Here is a 19,463-nt window from a genome sequence, read left to right as displayed (position 1 = left end):
AACATTTGTTGTATTTGGTTTAATAATTTACTCGAAAAGTGACCAAAGTGTTTTTGAGGAGGTGACAGCAGAGCTAAAAAATTAACTGATTAATCAAAGTGTAACATTATTATTAACTCTATGTAAATTTGTAAAAATCCTACAAAATTTGTTGGGTAATAAAAGTGACCACTTATTCAATACTATTTTTTCTTTAAAGGAGTTTCAGAAGATGATGGGACTTCATTCCTGGATGCAATGGTTTGGCTGGATGATTTACTCCCTCTGTGTTTATGGGATCTCCATCATCATCATCACAATCATGTTCAAGTACTCTTGGGCTGAACGCTCCTCTCCAGTATACGAAATCGATGGCTGGCTCATTATATTGTACCTTTTCTTCCTCTTCATAGTCACAATGATTCTCTTCTGCTTTGCAATCAGCACTTTCTTTACCAGTCGTGAGTTTTTTATCTTATTTTGTGTTGTGTTATATGACTCATTGCGTAATAAGAGTACTATAATGTAGAAAGGTAGTAAAATACTTGCATTTTTTAACCACTGATTCCGCAAGCAAAAGTGGTATTACCTTGATAAGTGTTAACCCTACAGTTAGAAAAACAGTTTTGAAATTAGGAAAATCCAAATGTATCTACCTTAGTTGCATGGATGGACTTTCCTCCCTGGGACTATTAACTCCTTGTCAACAAGTACATTCAAGACAAGAAGGTAACATTTGCTGGTTCAGTTGCTTGTATTACATTGCTACTTATTTTACATATTTATCACTGGTTTCATCGTGGTCACATCAGACTGTTATGGTGCTGAGTCTGACAGGGTGGGTTTATCTATTGCTGGTTGGAGCGTAATTACAAAACTGTTGTTTGACACAGAAAGACTCCATAAGTGTCATGTGAAACTTTAATAAGTAACAATTTGTGTATCATTGACATTAAGTCCACTTTACACCACATATTAATACTCAATCAATGTTTCAGTACAACATCTTATTACACCTATCCCAAAATTATATTAAACGGAGCAGTTCACACAAGAGTATTAATACAGAGCAGACATTGGTACGTATTAATACGTAGCACCTAGAACCATGGCTACCATGTTGCTTGTGCATGCCGATTCGAGCTTTTGTCGCAATTGGACTGTCCAAGCAACTGTGAACTGATTGAAAATATGCTGCTGATTGAGATGGAAAAGGGAGTGAGTCTAAAGCCCTTGAAAATAAGGGATAGTGCTAAAATGCTCTCAAAACACTTTGGAGATAAAACTCAAGTCTCATCAATTTGACTTCCAAGTGGAGAAAAATCAAAATCGAAATACAGAAGAAACACCAAAAGAGTACAATGATGGTGAAGTAGTAGAGGAAATTGAAGATGATAATCTTGGAGTTATTTAGTGAAAAACAGTAATTTAAAATGATGCTTTCATGAATGTTTGCTCTTGAATACATTGCATTTAATTTAGAACCTAGTTTTATGTAAACGTTTGTGAAGTTTAACTCTGACGACACAATACAGATTTTGTGTCTTCCAAAAAATGTTATTATTTTACTTTAATGCCTTATGTGTGACTTCATTCCTGTAAAATTGTTAGTTCTACAACCTCTTTGAAGCAAAATGATTAGTTAAATTCATTTTAAGTTTCAACATCCGCCACATCTGAATTATCAAATACTACTTTTCCTCATAATAAACTGATATTTGTGTATATGTTTTTATAATTTTTCAACAATAAATTATAAAATTTAGGATTTCTTTGGTACAAAGTATGTTTGTATTGTGGTGGACCTGTTAGTTACAGTTTTTAACACTTTGCCAAAAAATTATGCAGGTGGATGCGGTGGGATTTGAGTCTAGGCACCTCATATCATGTACCAGTAAAATTATAGAGGGTCTGATCATAAATTTCTGAGAGAGCTATAAAATATTATAATTTCATTTGCAAATATGTACACTATTATTTATTGTTAATTCATTTTCATTAACAGGCCCTAGAAACATTAATTCCAAAACTGGTACCTCACTACAGCAATAATCGTAATCCGCTGTGTCTACAATAAAAAAATCAATCTTAAACAATTAAAGTTCATAGTTATCAAGCAAGATCAAGATATCGATAGCAACACACTGATCCCAATGTGCAGTCAAAGTACTGTTTAAGTTTAGATGAGTTGAGCACTGAGGTCTTATATTGTGTCTCTGATTTCATTGTTTTGAACCTATTTTGACAGTAGCCACCAGCTGTTCAATGCAGTAGACATGTGTTCCATTAAAGCTTAACTGATGAAATTGGTTTCTTTCCTCATAATAAGCCTTCTTTGTTGGGATCACAACCCTGAAGGGTTTCTTAAAGGGTAGTTTTTTAAACTTTCACCCGAGATTACAAGATACTAAATCCTTGAATCATCCACTCTAATGTTACAGTCTCCACTTTTACAGCCAGAGGTCGACGTATGGACTAACAAATAAAATCCTACCTTGTAAAATGAATGTGAGGGACAATTCTGAAAGTTTCAGTAGTGCTCTGAGGATGGAGAGCACCCAGATGTAGGAAGAGAATTTGGAGCTTCAGGTTTTCTTGTTGTTCATTAATATACTTAAGTAAGGCCTTTGACAGTATGTCACACATCTTCTTTAGAATAACATGAACATTTAGGAATTAATGGCAAAAGCTTTAAGTTCTTGTATTCTTAAAATGGCTTAGCACATAAGTAGGTTGAAATTAGACATAAAAAAATGTATTAGTTACCAGTTGTTCTTCTCTTTCTAAGAACATGGGGTACCTCAAGGATGTGTTTTATGTTCTGTTGTATTCCTTTATATATAAGAGGTCTATTATCCATATTTTTAATAATTGTTTAATCAAATGTGTCTTTACGCCAGTTTAGTAATTAGCAACTTGCAAAATGTAGAAATCTTTTTTAACTTCACACGTTGTGGGTGTTTTGATGCTTACTGTACTAATATTTGTACTATAACTTTACTATAACAGATAAAATTTGAAAATGAAAGTACACTAGCAGTTATAATACTTTTTTACCTTCTGGTATTACAGCAAACATGGCAATGATAACTGGGATCCTGCTGTGGGTCATTCCTCCATTCACATTTATGGATTCACTTGTATCCAATTCTCCAGCCAGCAAAATGTCTCAATTTTTTACTTGTCTCTCTCCTCCGGTTTGTCTCTCCTGGGCTTTCACAATTTTCATCAATGCTCAGAATAAAGGTGAGTGAAATTAAATACCAATGTACGATAAAGCATATGAAGTGTAAATCTCAATGCAAAAGCTTGTTTGTACAGTAAAATCTGATACTTATGATTATAATAACTGTATAGTTTCTATCTATGATATACTAATAATATTGCAACTGTCATTCATACATATCAATAATTCATTATTTAATTATACCTCAGTTGATTTTCAGTAAGGGTAAAATTGAAGATAACATTATTACAATCAGATTTTATAATTAATTATGTCAATTTTGGAACCTGTAAATAAAGTAATCAATAAAGTAATCAAATCCAAGTGAATCAATTTCAAATTTTAGGAAACCCTAAAGACAAAATTTCAAATGATAATAAATCAGGCATTTATGAAATTGCATGTGATAACTATGACAAAATTTGTATTAGACAGATAAAAAGAACAATAAAAACACGATTCAAAGAGCATTTACCACACACAAAATATGGAAGAGTTGAAAAATCTCTTGTAGCCAAGCACTGCATTGAACCAGGACACAGGACATCGATTGAAACTCTAAAATTAATAAATGAAGTAAAAAAGCCGATGAACTTGAATACTTAGGAAACACTACACATAAACAACAGAAATAAACAATGGAGAAGGCCCTATTCATTCCAGTCTTCTTTCTTCTCAATTTATTCAAAAAGTAAACCGTAGACATATCTAATTTTTCATATTGGCTGAAATATTTCTTAAATATTTTGTATTTGCATATTTACACCATATGGTATTTTAATATTAATTGTAATAAAAGTAATGTAGATATTTATTTGTGGAGTCGCCTGATGATGAAACCTTTGATTTCAAAAGGCCTCGTCCAAAAAATAAATTATATTGGTCAGTATTATTTTATTAACATTTACTACTTTAATGTCATATACTTTCAAAAAGATAGGTATGTCAAAACAAGATAAATTCAATGCTGATTTTTGTAAAAAGTCTTTCTTTTGTCTTTAATTTTGATCCCAGAACATTGAAAACGATTTCATCTTAATACATTTCAAACGTTTTCTTCTGTATATTTTACATATTATAAATTTCAGTAACATAAAAAGAAATAAGATATAGTTATGAAAAAAATAAAAAATTTAATAAACTAGCATCAGGTTTATTAAAAAAAAATAATAATTTCCTATAATAGAGTTTGTTTTGGTTTCCTATGCCAATAAAAAGCTTTGTGGCTCACTAAATTTTCATTTCTATTAATAAACCAGAAAAGGACCATACTCGTTCATGTTGTGTATCATTGTCTGGCTGGCTGCTACACAATCGCTGGGGTTATCTTCAGGTTAACCACATTTCTACTGCCAATAGTTGCATGAACTAACTGCTGGAATGAAGCAGTTGAAAGCAAAGATCATTTACTCCTGAGGAAGAAACAGTTTAGAAACAGTCATATAATTTTTAATTTAGTTATAGTAGGGAATAATAAAACATTATGTGCCATCTTGAGTAATAGCTTAGTTTTCAAAACAGCTGTGACATTCAATTTTAGAGTGGGGACCCTTATTACACGCAATGTCCTCACATAAAAAGACATCCCCTAACTGTTGCTAGCAACTTTAATTTTGTTCCTATTTGGTCCTTATTTATTTTCAGGTAAAATATGGTCATGGAGTATGTTTTTTGAGAAAGGTACAACTGGAGGTTTATCAATGTTCCACATAGTGATTATGTTCTACGTTGATTGGGTACTGTTTGCACTAATCACCTGGTATATGGATTCTGTAAAACCTGGACCATTTGGAAGAGCAAAACCATTCTACTTCATATTTCAGGTAAGCAGTAACTATTAACTAATAACTACAGAAATAACTTCTTTGAAAAATTGTAGAGTGATGTAAGAACTGTTTAATGAAGAGCTTTCCAGGTTGGCTTTACAATTGCTGAAAATACTGAAATCACATTTTCAGATAAGACTTTTTTTCTCTTTGTTGTATTTTTTCCGATGTAAATGATGACTTTCTGAATCCAGTGTCATCAAAATCTTATAACAAAGAGTATTAGTTTACAATAATATGATCTAATTAAACCAAAACATCAATTGGTTTGTTGGTTGTGTTTGGTTATTATATGGAGGTTGGTAGCACTGGCTGCTACTGAAATTTGGTGTTTATTTGGTCTCGTTATTTTATTGGGTTTTAAACTGTTCGTACTAGCTGTACAGTGTTTTGGCCATTGGCAACGCTATTTACGGGTACTGACGTTCAACCGGTTGTATCTCGCTCTGTGAAGCACGAACTGTAAGTAAATTAATGTGCTGTGCTAACCTGCTGTGGAGATCGACCTCGTGTTGAGGTTCTGATATCTGGGACTGACGGACGAGCTCCGACGTCACAGATCTGCAGGCTGCCAATCTGTCCGGTTGAGCCATAAATTTACCTGTTTGGGTTGCGGGTACTGACTCTGAAGGCGCTTGCCGTTTTCGGCGAACACCAGATCGTCGTTGCCGCTTTTCGCCTGCAATTCTCCTGCTGCTATTTGCACTACACACAAGTCACAGCGGTATCACTGGAGCTGCAGGCGCCGCGCGATATCTGCAACTGCTGCTGCCCGCTACAGAGGTGGACTGCAACTGGCTCATCGGGATTGTTTCATCGCTTCGACTGCTTATGGAGATTTCGGCTCTGGACTTTTTATTATGCTGTTGTATATGTTGTAATATAATTAATGTACTTGTAAATAATTTCCTGTCCTGTTCTGTGTATATAAGATTGTTAAATTAAATACTGTTTTTATTCGTATTATAGTATCACAATGGTAATGACAAGAAGTCAGTATCAATGCAATGCCCTACATGATGATAGCATGGAAGGGTTGATTATAAATCTTAGTTCCCAAATTAATTCTTTGACAGCAAATTATCCTGATCTAGACTTAAATGATCTGGTATCTACTATTGGGCTGCTAATGCAAAGGACTGATCATCTAAATTCAGAAATTGTTTCTCAGCGTGAAGTGTTAGAATCTTCTCATTGTGAAATACAGTCATTAAAGACAAAACTTGAAATTCAACAGGAACTAACGGCTAAAGAAATAAATAATTCATTCAAAATTCAGGATGAAGTGGATGAAGAAGTTGTTAGTTTTAAAAATAAAATAAGTAACTTGGAAAAAAAGGCTTCAAGATTATGTAACTCAATGTCGAGACGCTGAATCAGCAACGAATTTAGCTTTAAGTGATTTAAAAAATGCAAGAGAAAGAAATTTTCAGCTGTCAGAAAAAAACATTAACTTAAGTAATGCCGTAGCTCTTGCAAATAGTAAAATTGTTGTTCTTAGTGATAAGGTAGCATGTTTGGAGAGCAATACAGAAACATCGTGGAACAGGAACTTGTGGACTGATGACAACACCTTAAACTCATATTTCGATGCTATGTCATCAAGTGTAACAAATAAGGATGAGATAATATTTTTAGGACCCTCTCAAACACATCTGTTAAAACTCTGCGATCCAGTGGATGCTCCTGCCATCTTTGAACAAATTTGCCCTCCCATGTTAAAGTTTGCATTTTGTTGTTTGAGTAACTCTGTAAGCCCAAATCAGGACTCTGGTTCTCATTGGAGCCTGTTATTTTGTGACCTGGAGGAATGTAAAGCTTTCCATTTTGACTCGCTAGCAGGCTCAAATGCTCTTTCTGCTCAAACGATGGCCAAAGTGTTTCAATATTGGTAAAGACAAAGTTCTAGAAATGCCATGTTTCCAACAGAGCAACTCATTTGAGTGTGGACTTAACGTTTTAGTTAATGCTAAGCAGATTTTACAATTTTATTGCCTAGACAACTCACATTTATGTAAATTTGAAGAGTGGTGGGGGTTACGCAGGCACACTCGTCTGACCTGCCCTGAAAATGAATCAGTTCCTAGTGTTCCTTCTGAACAAATGAGTGACTCAAAAAAATTTGTCAAGAACTCACAAAACAAGTTTCAGGAAAAAAAAGTTAGTGAAAATTGGACCTCTGTTAGGTCTAAGAAACGCGGTAAAAGGCGGGTGTGGTTGGGTACTCCGAATGTAGTTTGTAGGAATAGGTTTCAAGTACTTAGTACAACTGTGAACAATACCGTTACGGAACCATCTTTCGGAAAAAATGAAAATGTGCAAGCATGTGAAGTGTCTGACTTGCAGAACAACTCTAATCTAAGAAAGCGTAAGACTAGAAATAGAAAACATTTGACACGCTTAAATGCTGGGGCCGCTGGCTGCTCCTGGGGTGTTCGTGACAGCATGGGTACTGAAGTTGGCAGTAAGAAAGAGAAATGTAACGCTACAGATATTGTTACCCCACTAGAAACTAATAATGTCGTGACTACTGACCAGTTAAGTTTAAAGAATGTTCTAGTTGTGGGTGACTCAATGATCCGTCATGTAGGACCTGGTTTGTTAGAGAAAGGAGCCTTTCTGGAATGTTATCCAGGCGCTCGAATCCGTGACTTAAAGAGAGTATTGTTAAGCTATGTTAGCTACAGTCTTGATATAATTCATATCCATGTTGGCACGAACGACCTGGGATGGGGTTACAGGGGAGGTCCAGGATACAACGGTGGCCATGGTAAGCGCGAGGCCCTCCATGACATGGCTGATTTGCTGTTTACTGCAAAAACTCATTTTCCAAATTCCAAAATATATGTAAACAGCATAATAATTCGCTCTGACATTGGTTATAAAGCTCTCTACGATTTCAACACACAACTTGATCTGATGTGTAACAATTTTGGGGTCATGTTCGTGGAGGCCAACTGTTGGGTGGCGCGGAGACATCTCGCCCGCGATGGGAGGCATCTCAATCGAAAGGGTGTGGCGCGTCTGGCTTCCTTGTTTGGAGCGGTGATCCCGGCGGCACTGCGTTTGATGGGGAGGTCGGCGGCTACGACTTCCCAGGTGGATCCTCTGACCCTGGGGTTGGATCCGGAACTGAGCCCTCTACCATCCCAGGAGGGAGGTTTGGGACCGGCTTCCCCAGGGGTGTCGGGAAACGGACTGGTGAGAACCTGTGTGTTGCGCATTTGAATATGCGCTCACTTAATACGGGTTTTGATGAGATGTCTGCACTGACAACTGATTTCGGTTTTTGATATTTTCGGCGTCACAGAGTCTTGGCTTAGTCCAAGTACCCCCTCTGACCATTACGAGATACCTGGTTACACTCTCCTGAGAGCTGACCGAGCAGTTGGCACTGGAGGTGGCGTCGCTCTCTACATTAAACAGGGGATGGTCTTTGAGCGGATCCAAATAACGAGTGTTGATCCAGGCATAGAACTGATTTCCTTGATACTCAAGATTAGAGGGGTTAAACTCTGTGTAGCCGTAGTGTACAGACCACCGCATGTGAGCTACACTTGTCTCGGCTCTTTGTTTCAGACACTTTTTGTAGACATTGCAATTGAGTTTGACTCAGTTGTATGCTTAGGAGACCTCAATATAGATTTGTTGTCAAATTCCTGCCATGAAACCAAATATCTCCGTCGCCTCCTAAAACTCTATAACAGCGTGCAACACATAACAGAACCGACACGAGTAACTGCCAGATCTGCTACGTTGATTGATCACATAATAACTAATAAAGCAATGCAGTTAGAGAGGTGTGACGTTATTGATGCTACAACTATAACGGATTACAGAAAAATGAACATCACTGATCATAAACTCATTTACTGTACATTGAAACTGAAGAGAGAGAAATGTATCGCCAGATTTGTGACATACAGAGATTTTTCAAAGTTTAATATAGCTGACGCAATTGCAATGCTACAGAATGTTAAATGGGAAGCAGCCAAAGATATGAATAATACGGAGGACATAAACGCTTTTGTAACCTCCAAGATCATAGATATTTATGATGCACAGGCACCTCTTGTTACAAAAAGAGTGACAAAGAAAAAAGCCCCCTGGAGAAATGAGGAAGTGATCATGTTAACAAAATTGAAGAATAAACTAAGGAGCAAATTTGCAAAGAGTAGGCAGGAGTTTGAGTGGACGGAGTATAAAAAAGCGAGAAATAGATTGAATGGGGCTATAAGAAACGCAAAAAAGAACTTTTTCGCAGATAAACTGGCAGACTGTAAGGATCCAAGAGCTTTTTGGAGGTGTCTGAAGCAAAGCGATATTGTTGGTAAAAAGAATAATAATCTCCCCCCAAAAGCATTTAAGGTCAGTGAAATGAATGAGTACTTTGTAAATATGGGATCATTCTATCAAGTGAACGAAGATCTGATAAGTTCATACAACCAAGAGATATACAATGGCGAAAAAAAGAGTTTTGAATTCAAAGAAGTATCAGAGTATGAAGTAAGATCGGTAATAAATGAAATAACCTCTAGAGCCGTTGGAGTGGACAAGTTAAGCATTGCAATGATAAAAGCCGTCAGTCCATATGCCATCGAAGCTATAACTCACTTAATGAATACGTCATTGAAAAAAGGTGAGTTCCCACAGTCATGGAAAAAAAGTATAGTTCATCCATTGTCTAAAAAACATAATCCCTCAAATGTCAGTGAACTAAGACCAATTTCAGTCTTGCCAGCAATGTCCAAAGTACTCGAAAAATTGGCAATTCGCCAGATTGTTGAATACCTTAATTATGAAAATTTGCTTCCAAAATTGCAATCAGGGTTCAGAAAGAACCACAGCACTTGCACTGCATTGCTGAATATGTTTGCAGATGTTTTTGGGTCGAGGGACGCCGGCAGGTGTAGCTCTATAATCATGCTTGATTATTCGCAGGCATTTGATTCCATAAGCCATAGTTTGCTCCTTGCGAAATTGAAGCACTTCGGCTTTCCATGAGAGTGCAATTGTCTGGTTCAAGTCTTACTTGGAAAAAAGACTGCAGGTGACGAAGCTGGGTACCGATATCTCACCTCCCCTTGAGAAATTAAGGGGAGTGCCGCAGGGGAGCTGTCTGGGGCCCATTTTGTTCACCCTTTACACTGCAGATCTGTCCAACTGTGTAAGTCACTGCAAGGTGCATGCCTATGCTGATGACTGTCAATTGCATTTTTCTTATGAGTCAGATTCCATTAACCAAGTTTTCGCAGGGGTAAACTCTGATCTGGAGAGAATAGATGATTGGTCACGGAAGCATGGTCTCAAGTTGAACGCTGAAAAATGCATGATTCTTCATATTGCCCCGCCAACTGTCTGTCAAAAAATCCTGCTTGGAGATATGCACGTTAAACTTGGTGACAAAATGTTGATGGTGAGTGATACTGTCAAGACTTTGGGAGTGGTGCTTGACAGGGGCCTCACATTCTCAGATCACATCACTCATGTTTCCCAGTTGGCTTTAGGAAGGCTGCGAGGTCTGTACAGGTACCGATCAATACTGCCAGAATCTGCTAAGCTGCAGCTGGTCCAGTCATTAGTTTTGTCAGTGCTCTATTACTGTTTTCCTGCATACGGCAACAGCATTACCAGGGAGGAAATGTCCCGATTGCAGAGGCTGCAGAACACCGCAGTGCGCTTCGTTTACAACATTCGTAGACGGGAGCGTATATCTGCCTATCGTGAGGCTGCCGGTCTTTTGCCAACTGATGCCGTGTGTAGGATGCAGACTTGCAAACCTCATCCACCGGGTCTTGGTACAGCAGGAGCCTCAGTACCTGGTGGAAAGACTCGTTGCTCGTGGGGGGGTGGCTCTGCGAAGCACCCGGCAGGATGCGCTACTCTCCATTTTCCAAAGGTCAGACTAGAGGTGGGTAGAAAAGGGTTTTCTTATTTTGGCCCTACTCTTTATAATGACCTCCCTTGGGACCTCAAACAAATGGGCATCCTAGCATTTAAGTCTAGAGTAAAATCTCATTTTATGAATACGTCTTAATTATATTTTTTGTTACCATTTATGTGCACCATGAAAATAATGTGTAGTTTTTAATTTTAAGTTTGACTTGAGTTACTCTGTAAAACAGTTGTACACTGAGAGACGCTTGAAATAAAGGCATTTTTATTTATTTATTTATTATTTATTATTATAATTGGTGGATTTTGTTTGTAAATTAATGACTACAACAGTTTCAGTCATTTTGTTTAAGTTAATTTAATGTACTGAAATCTTAAAATATCTTTGTGCAAAAAGTGCCACGTTATAGCCAAATATAGAAAATTAAGATTCACCTACAGAAAAAAATAATAAATAATTGTTATGCAGACCAGTTGATTTTAAAAACAAATTATTCAGAATGAAACAAATAATATTTTAACCTTTATAATCACAAGTTACAACTTTTGAATTTTCATTTAGAGCACCTCACTCTACAAATCCCAGAAATGTAAAAATGTGTTCTTAAAATCTATTTAGATCTACAGGAATTTGGAAATCTAAGTATAGAAGCAAATATCACTAACGAAAATAAACCAATCAACAAATGTTAAGTTTATTACCTGCTTAGACATTTTTCAACAGAATAATATGCCTGGTTAAAAAGATTGTGTTTTAAGGAAACCTTAAAGTTTAATGCATTATGTTTTATTGTTTTTGGATCCAAACATTAGCTAGAAAATGGTTTGTTAACACAAGGCTAATCTTTATTAAGGTTTGCTATAGTGACAATACAATATTTACTAGCTAATTAGGTTTAAGTACAACAATTGTTTTATTTGTACAGTTAGAAATTTTATTTGAAAACTCTTTTGACAGTTATGGAAGAGGGATGCAGAGGTGGTAGGCTCATCCGAAGCTAACGACCAGGAGAATTATGAACCACCTCCCTTAGATACAAAATTAGGTATCAGTATCCAAAACCTTCGGAAGGTGTTTGGGTCCAAGATTGCTGTGGATAGAGTAAACCTAGATATCTATGAAGGTGAGATCATGGCTCTTCTTGGCCACAACGGAGCAGGAAAAACAACAACAATGTCTATTCTAACAGGTAAAATTTTATTTCATGTATTTTATTAGTACTGTATGTAATGTGTAAGGTTAGAAAACCAACCCAGATTTGTATAGAAAACTAAATGCTATATCACAAATTGGTAAGTTAATAATGTTGAAACAATGCTCAGTCTTAAAATTGATTGTGCTGCTTGCTAAGATATATTTGATATTTTTGAGTGAATCAAATTTGTATTGACTCATAAGAATGCTCTAAAGACACTTAATAATGTTTTAATATATATCGTGTTGTATGTTATCTTGTTGACTTTTCCACAAGGATAACAGGATCATCAAAAAGTACCACAGATAATGCTTTTACAAATATTCACAAAAAAACTGCTCAAAGACTTAATACCCAGCTGTTGGATCACGATGCTAAATTAACTGAAATTGTAAACTCAAAAAATTGCAAAAGAAAAATCACAAACTGTTTTTGAATATACAACAAAATTTAATGAAAATAACAAGAAAAACTTCTTAAAGTCTTAGGTAAAGAAACTTTGATGGTGATTTACATATCATCCAAAGAATGAAAATATGATAAATTCCATGGAATATTAATACAGTTTAAAACATTCTCAATCACTGGTTTACTGTTATTTTTGTGGAAGAGATAGTGCCTAAATTTAGAATATCTGATAGAATGAATTTAATTTGATTGTGAGAGGTCAGCAATAGGAAATAGCACCCCAAATAGTTTAAGGTTAATTCTGCTATATGAAAAGCAGGCCAAAGAATAATTAATCACCTGGTATACATACGAATCTGGATATGATATTTAATGTCACCAAATTTTTATTTTAAAAAACCCAAAATTTTAACAAATGAAACCGTTAACACACACCATGTAAATGCTTAATTAATACTTTATTACTATACAGAAATTTAGTACTAGTAAAAAAGTAAGTAAATTATTCGATTCTGCACGTCGCAATCTATTATTTGTAAAAAGTAATAAAATGGGACTTAATTACAAAATACTATTAACCTCTTAAGTGCTATAGGTGTATATTTTGTGAGTGTCTGCAGTCGAGAATCGGGTAAGTGCTGACAACATAGATATATTGTATCGTTGTGCTTGATTTATGAGCTGACTCAAAAGTCTTTCTCTATTGGCTACCAGACATTATGGTAACTCACCCTTTGTTATGAGTAAGAAGTGGTAACACCCAAGAGTTTCACAACTCTCGCTATTTGTTTGTTACCACCCTTCTCGTACTGATATTGCGTTGTAAACAAACTTGTAATAGATCCTTGAATTTCTTATCTGCTGGTAATATTGTGAATATGTTTCTGCTTATCATTGTCTTCTTAATTTCTGAAGTTATCTTTAAAACTATTTTTTAATTTATATTCTATATTTCTGTAAGTCCTCTACAATACTATTCATACTTTAACTATGTCACCTTATGTCATAACATGGCTGTACACCAGAGTCATCAGACCAATGATGGTGTATGGCTCAGTGGTATGGTGGCCAAAAGTCCAACAGGTGACTGCCTCAAAAAACCTGTCAAAGGTACAGTGGTTGGTATGCTTGGGGACAATGGGTGCCATGAGAGGAACACCAACCGCTGCTATGGAAGTAGTGCTAAACCTCCCACCCCTAGAAGACATATTCGTCATAGGAGAGGCTAGGATGGCTGCCTACAGACTGAAGTGCAATGGGGACTGGCATCATCACCATGCTAGTAAGCACTCCAAGATCGTTGACATTCTCAAACTGGATATTCTAGAAATGATGTCTGACAGAATGGCAAAGGTTACGGACTGGGAAAAACCATTTCAAGTCAACATTGTTGAAAGGAAGGAATGGTCAAAAGGTGAGCCTGACTACATGAAGAAGGCTCTAACCTGGTACACGGACGGGTCAAAGACTCTGAAGGGTACTGGGGCAGGGGTCTGGGGAGCCAAGTTACAGCCCTTGCTGAATGTGCAAGAGTTAATGTGGAAAGGGGCTACAAAGGCAAAAACCATCTACATTAACTCGGACAGCAGGGCTACTCTGCAGGCCTTGGCCAACCATGGCTGTAATTCGAAGACAGTCTGGGAATGCCATAAGGTCATGAAATTGCTGGTGAAAACCAATAAAGTTATTCTAACTTGGGTGCCTGGACATAGAGGAATCACAGGTAATGAAGGGGCAGACAGTTGCGCTAACTTGGGAGCCAACTGCCCTCTTACCGGTCCTGAACCAACGTGTGGGGTCTCATATAACTTAGCACGTAGATCAGTTACCAAGTGGATGGTTAACAAACACCTACAACATTGGAGAAATACTGAGGGGAATGTACAAGCAAAGCAGATGCTCAAGGGACTATCAAGGAACATTGCAGCAGATGCCCTTAGAATGAGTAGAACGGAGATCCGAAAGGTGACTGGTTTTATTACAGGTCATTGGATATTCCGAAGTCACCTGAACAGAATAGGTATTCCAGTTCAGGAAACACTGTGCAGGAAATGTGGCGAGGCTGATGAAACAGCCAAGCACGTCATATTTGAATGTCCGGCATTACAGAGCAAACGCTCAAGATCCCTAGGTGTTCTTATGCATACGGAAGAGGGGTTGGAACAAGAAAGCATTGTTCAGAAGATCTCATGGTGTTGTAAAGGCCTGGGATTTGATACAGCTTAAACCTGGGAGAGGGTGCACAATAAGCCGGATGGCTGAGAGGCAACTACCAGGCCTAGGAAACCTGGCCCTCTGTTACAAAAAAAAAAAGTCATAACAACTATTATCTAACCATCAATAATCCTAATAAAATAGTATTTTACTCTATTTTTGTATTTCACAAACATTCCTTTACAAAAAATATACCTTTCTTCTGACTAAGGCTAAAAATGTTTTAATAGATGTAATAATTGTTAAAACAAGATCTTTCACATTTTTACATTTTTTCTAACCATACCACATGTATGGTGGTATGTAGTGACTGGTGAATTACAATATTTATTTGATTTTTCTATTGATTCTGTTTATAGTGCTGGAATAAGAAGAAAATAAAGACAAGAGATTTTGCTTCTTACAAGTATAAAAAATAATCAGTACTGTCTTTTTAGGTCTGTACTCCCCCACTAAAGGCTCTGTTATTGTGGACGGCAAGAGTATTTTTAATGATATGGACAAGTTTCGCCTTAATCTCGGCCTTTGCCCTCAACACAACTTACTCTTCTCCTACCTCACAGTCATTGAGCACCTCATATTTTTTGGAATGGTAAGTCTCTCACCTTGTTACATTAGAATATTTAAGTTATAATTATATATATTACGATTGAAAATTTGTTAATATTAAGCAAATTTCATTATTTAAAAGGTGTTAATATCAAAGAAACTAAGTTTATATATAATTAGTTATTTATTTTATTTAAAAATTAGAAATCTAGTACCATCAAAAGAAAGATTCATGTAGAGTTTATTAACTTTACTTACATGTATTAAACAAGGACTCAGGAATTCATCCAAGCTATACATTGGCCTTTCTGAAGACAATTCTGCAGTAACTTGTATATATTTCTTTATGCCAAGTTTTGAATCGTGTTTGGCACCATGTTCTTTGGTTTACACCCAATGTATGCATGAATTTGAGGACACCTTTACTGTGCTTAATCTTAAACCGTCTCCTGCACTGATTCTAGAATGATAGGATATTCAGAATGGGGAAGGTTAGAGGGTTGGAACCACCTCCTTGTAGAGGTCTTCTGGTACAGTAACCATGAGGGGCACTATCTGAGTGATGCCACCTTAGAAGAAGGGGTGACTAGCTCTATTCCAACCTCTACTGGCAAAGCAGGGAAGGCAGGAGTGTCTCCCTTACAGTTAGACTAGCTAAATCCTTTAACACTGAGAGAGTCTCATCCATTCCAACCTTAGTCCTTCACACTGAACTAGACCTATCAGTTGTGATATTCCGTTACCCGCTATCAGTTTAAATGTTCAAATTAGCTAATCGAAAAGAAATGTTTTACTAAAATATCAATCAACTTGACTTAGTTAATAATAAAACAAAATTAGTATTTTTTAGTAATATAATAATATATTTAGTCATAGTAATTGTCTATTTCTTTATATATTCTATGTATTCATTAATACAAAAATTGTATAAATTTTGAAAACAACCATAACAAAATTTACATACACTAAATAAAAAAAGAATTACACTGAACTGAATATTACACGATCTTTCACAACTGCCGTTTTGTACCTGATTGGGTACACACCAGGCATTTTTGCAAAGCATGTTGTGCACTCAATGGTTTTAGAAAAATTCTTGTTAAATAAACATCGAACAATTTTCCAAAGTTTTGACTTGCGTTTTCAATTTATCTTGTATTTAATACATAATTAGGTTGATGTAACCCAATTATAAAATAGTATGAATTGATTGACTTTTTTTGGTGCCCGAAAACTCCAAACTTCTTGGAGCTGACATATGAATAAATACCTACTGTTGTTATATTTTCCCCATACTATAGAAGCTTGTGTAAATTTACTGGTTTTAAGATCGCTTCTAATACAAAAGAAAATAAAAACAATTAGTACCAGTTTTGTAGATAGTATAGTTTTTGTCCACATTTATACAGGGTGAGTCAGAAATATGGTAAAATATTTTAAGACGTGATTTTAGAGCTAAAAATAAGAAAAAAATGTTATATAAAGGTAGGTCCGGAAACGCTCCATTACTGAGCAATGGCTGGCGAAAGATTTTGCTTTGTTTTCAGTTCACCTGGTGAAATTAAGTGATTCTGGAAGGGTTTTGTTCTTACTTTTTAACTCAAATAAGATGGATGTATAAAGAAAATCACCTGAAAAATCAAATAAAACCATTCTAGAGGTTGTAGTGTGAACAGTTTTTGAGAAAAAGTATGAAATTTGCCAAAAATCGAATAACAAAAACACCGTCTTAAATGTTTGATGTCGAATAACATTGTTAAATGACCAATAAACAAATTGTTTTTCCTAATACAGATTGTAGAGAATTTAATTCTGAAAACAACCATAATAAACAAAGTTAACTAAATGTGTAAAAAAGTTATGATATTGTCTCCTCACGTATCACACTATACAGCAAACTTTTGCTGTTTTATAATAAGGAATGAGTATCTGATTGGTAACAGCTGGTGAAAAATAAACATTTTTAGTTTAAAATTGTATTTTTAAATACAATAAAGATCTACAATAACTTTTAGTCTCACAGGAAGATTTAAAACGATGCTCTAAATGACCTCCATTGTTCAAAATGCACGTGTTAAGGCGTCTTCCCATAAAGTTTCGGACCCGTTCAAAAACTCCAGGTGTCTGCTTAATGGTTTCTATTCCATTAGAAACGTTTAATCGGAGTTCTTCAATGGTATCTATTGGGGAAGAGTAAACTAATGTTTTTAAATGTCCCCAAAGGTAAAAAAGTCCAAAGGAAAAATGGACCATCTAAGTCCGGTGATCTTGCTGGCCATGAAACTGGTCCACCTCGGCCTATCGATTGATTTGTGAAACTCTCATTTAGGTGTCCACGAACAGCCAGAGAGTAGTGCGCAGGTACCTGTCATACATAAACCACATGTTTTGGCGCAAATTCAGAGGTACATCATCAAGCAGGTTAGGTAGCTCGTCTCTTAAAAAGTTCAAGTACACCCACGCCATTATGCCTGGGAGGAAGCGCGAATACGACAAAATGATCTGCTAAGATTCCAACCCAAACATTTACTGAAAACTGATGTTGTGGGCGATTAGGTTTGATAGCATGAGGATTAATGTCTGCCCAAATGTGGTTGTTATGGAAGTTAATGATAGCTGTTCTTGTAAAGTGAGCCTCATTGGTAAACAAAATTGTATTCAAAAAGTTTTGATCAGCACATTTTTAACAGAAGCCATTGACATAAACAACATGGGGAGCGTAGTCTTGTGGCAAAAGAGTTGCTGGAACATGGAGTTGCTTGGACATGCTGGAAGTGGTATGGGTGTAACTGGTACTCGTGTAGTATTCTCCGAATACTAGAATGGCTGACATTGAACTGTAGTGACAATTCTCTAGTGCTCTTTTCAGGATAATCAGAAATTTTATTAAGAACCAACTCTTCTAATTCAACAGTCCTACATGATCAAGCGATGCCTGCATCACTATGCTCCGAAGACTTCAAAGAACCTGTTTCAGATAGGCGTTGATGAACAGTGGCAAAAATCTTGCGCTTTGACACCTGCGGTTAGTAAAGTTCTCTTGCTAGACAGACGTCTTGCTGCAGTACTATTGCAGCGTCCCAAACCATTCATTAAAATGCATGTCTTCTAAATCAGAATTTGAATACAGATGAATATTACCTTCCATTTGTAATAAATGAAACACACAGCACAAAATCACTAATAAAATGGATGGAAATAACTGGTTAAATACTTAACACGAGCACATAGTATCTTTACAGTTTGCTGTTTTGTTCAACAATGAAGTGACATAATTATGTTATCTAATAATAAATTCCAAGCTGATTATTTATTATTTAAAAATGTTTAAACAGTTGTTGTTTGAATAATTAATTATTACCAGCTGTTACCAATCTGATATTCATTCCTTATTATAAAACAGTAAAACATTGCTGTGTAGTGTAATACGTGAGGAGTCAATTTCATAACTTTTTTGCACATTTAGTTAACTTTTTTTTACTATGGTTGTTTTCAGAATTAAATTCTCTACAATCTGTATTAGGAAAAACAATTTGTTTATTGGTCATTTAACAATGTTATTCGACATCAAACATTTAAGACGGTGTTTTTGTTATTCGATTTTTGGCAAATTTTCATACTTTTTCTCAAAAACTGTTCACACTACAACCTCTAGAATGGTTTTATTTGATTTTTCAGGTGATTTTCTTTATACATCCATCTTATTTGAGTTAAAAAGTAAGAACAAACCCTTCCAGAATCACTTAATTTCACCAGGTGAACTGAAAACAAAGCAAAATCTTTCGCCAGCCATTGCTCAGTAATGGAGCGTTTCCGGACCTACCTTTATATAACATTTTTTCTTATTTTTAGCTCTAAAAATCACGTCTTAAAATATTTTAACCATATTTCTGACTCACCCTGTATAACTTAATACTACTGGTAATACAATTCTAATACATTGTGAAAGAAATAAATATATAATATGTTAAGTTTAATAACACACATATTTACGAGTATGTGCCAAATATAAGAATAAATATGTATGGCATATGCATGTGAGGTTGATATTATGGGGAACTATATTTTTTATTGATTGCAGTTGAAGGGGTTGCCGAAAGACAGAGCAGAAGCTGCAGGACTCAAGCTGCTTGTCTCATTCCACATGGCCAATAAAAGTGGGGAGTTTAT

General features: G+C 35.8%; 1 protein-coding gene across 1 annotated transcript; it reads left to right on the top strand.

Annotated features, from left to right (window-relative positions):
• Positions 1-200: 200 nt before the first annotated feature.
• LOC124373320 (phospholipid-transporting ATPase ABCA3-like) lies at positions 201-19,457 on the top strand (the record flags this gene model as incomplete). Its single annotated transcript, XM_046831699.1, has 6 exons — positions 201-440; positions 3,052-3,225; positions 4,850-5,028; positions 11,885-12,116; positions 15,182-15,336; positions 19,375-19,457. Coding segments are annotated over exons 1-6 (1,052 nt in total), but the record flags the coding sequence as incomplete, so codon positions are not given.
• Positions 19,458-19,463: the final 6 nt, after the last annotated feature.

The sequence above is a fragment of the Homalodisca vitripennis genome, unplaced genomic scaffold (assembly GCF_021130785.1).
Source record: "Homalodisca vitripennis isolate AUS2020 unplaced genomic scaffold, UT_GWSS_2.1 ScUCBcl_5308;HRSCAF=11978, whole genome shotgun sequence".
Lineage (NCBI taxonomy): Eukaryota > Metazoa > Arthropoda > Insecta > Hemiptera > Cicadellidae > Homalodisca > Homalodisca vitripennis.
This window is presented reverse-complemented; position numbering and strand designations above follow the sequence as displayed.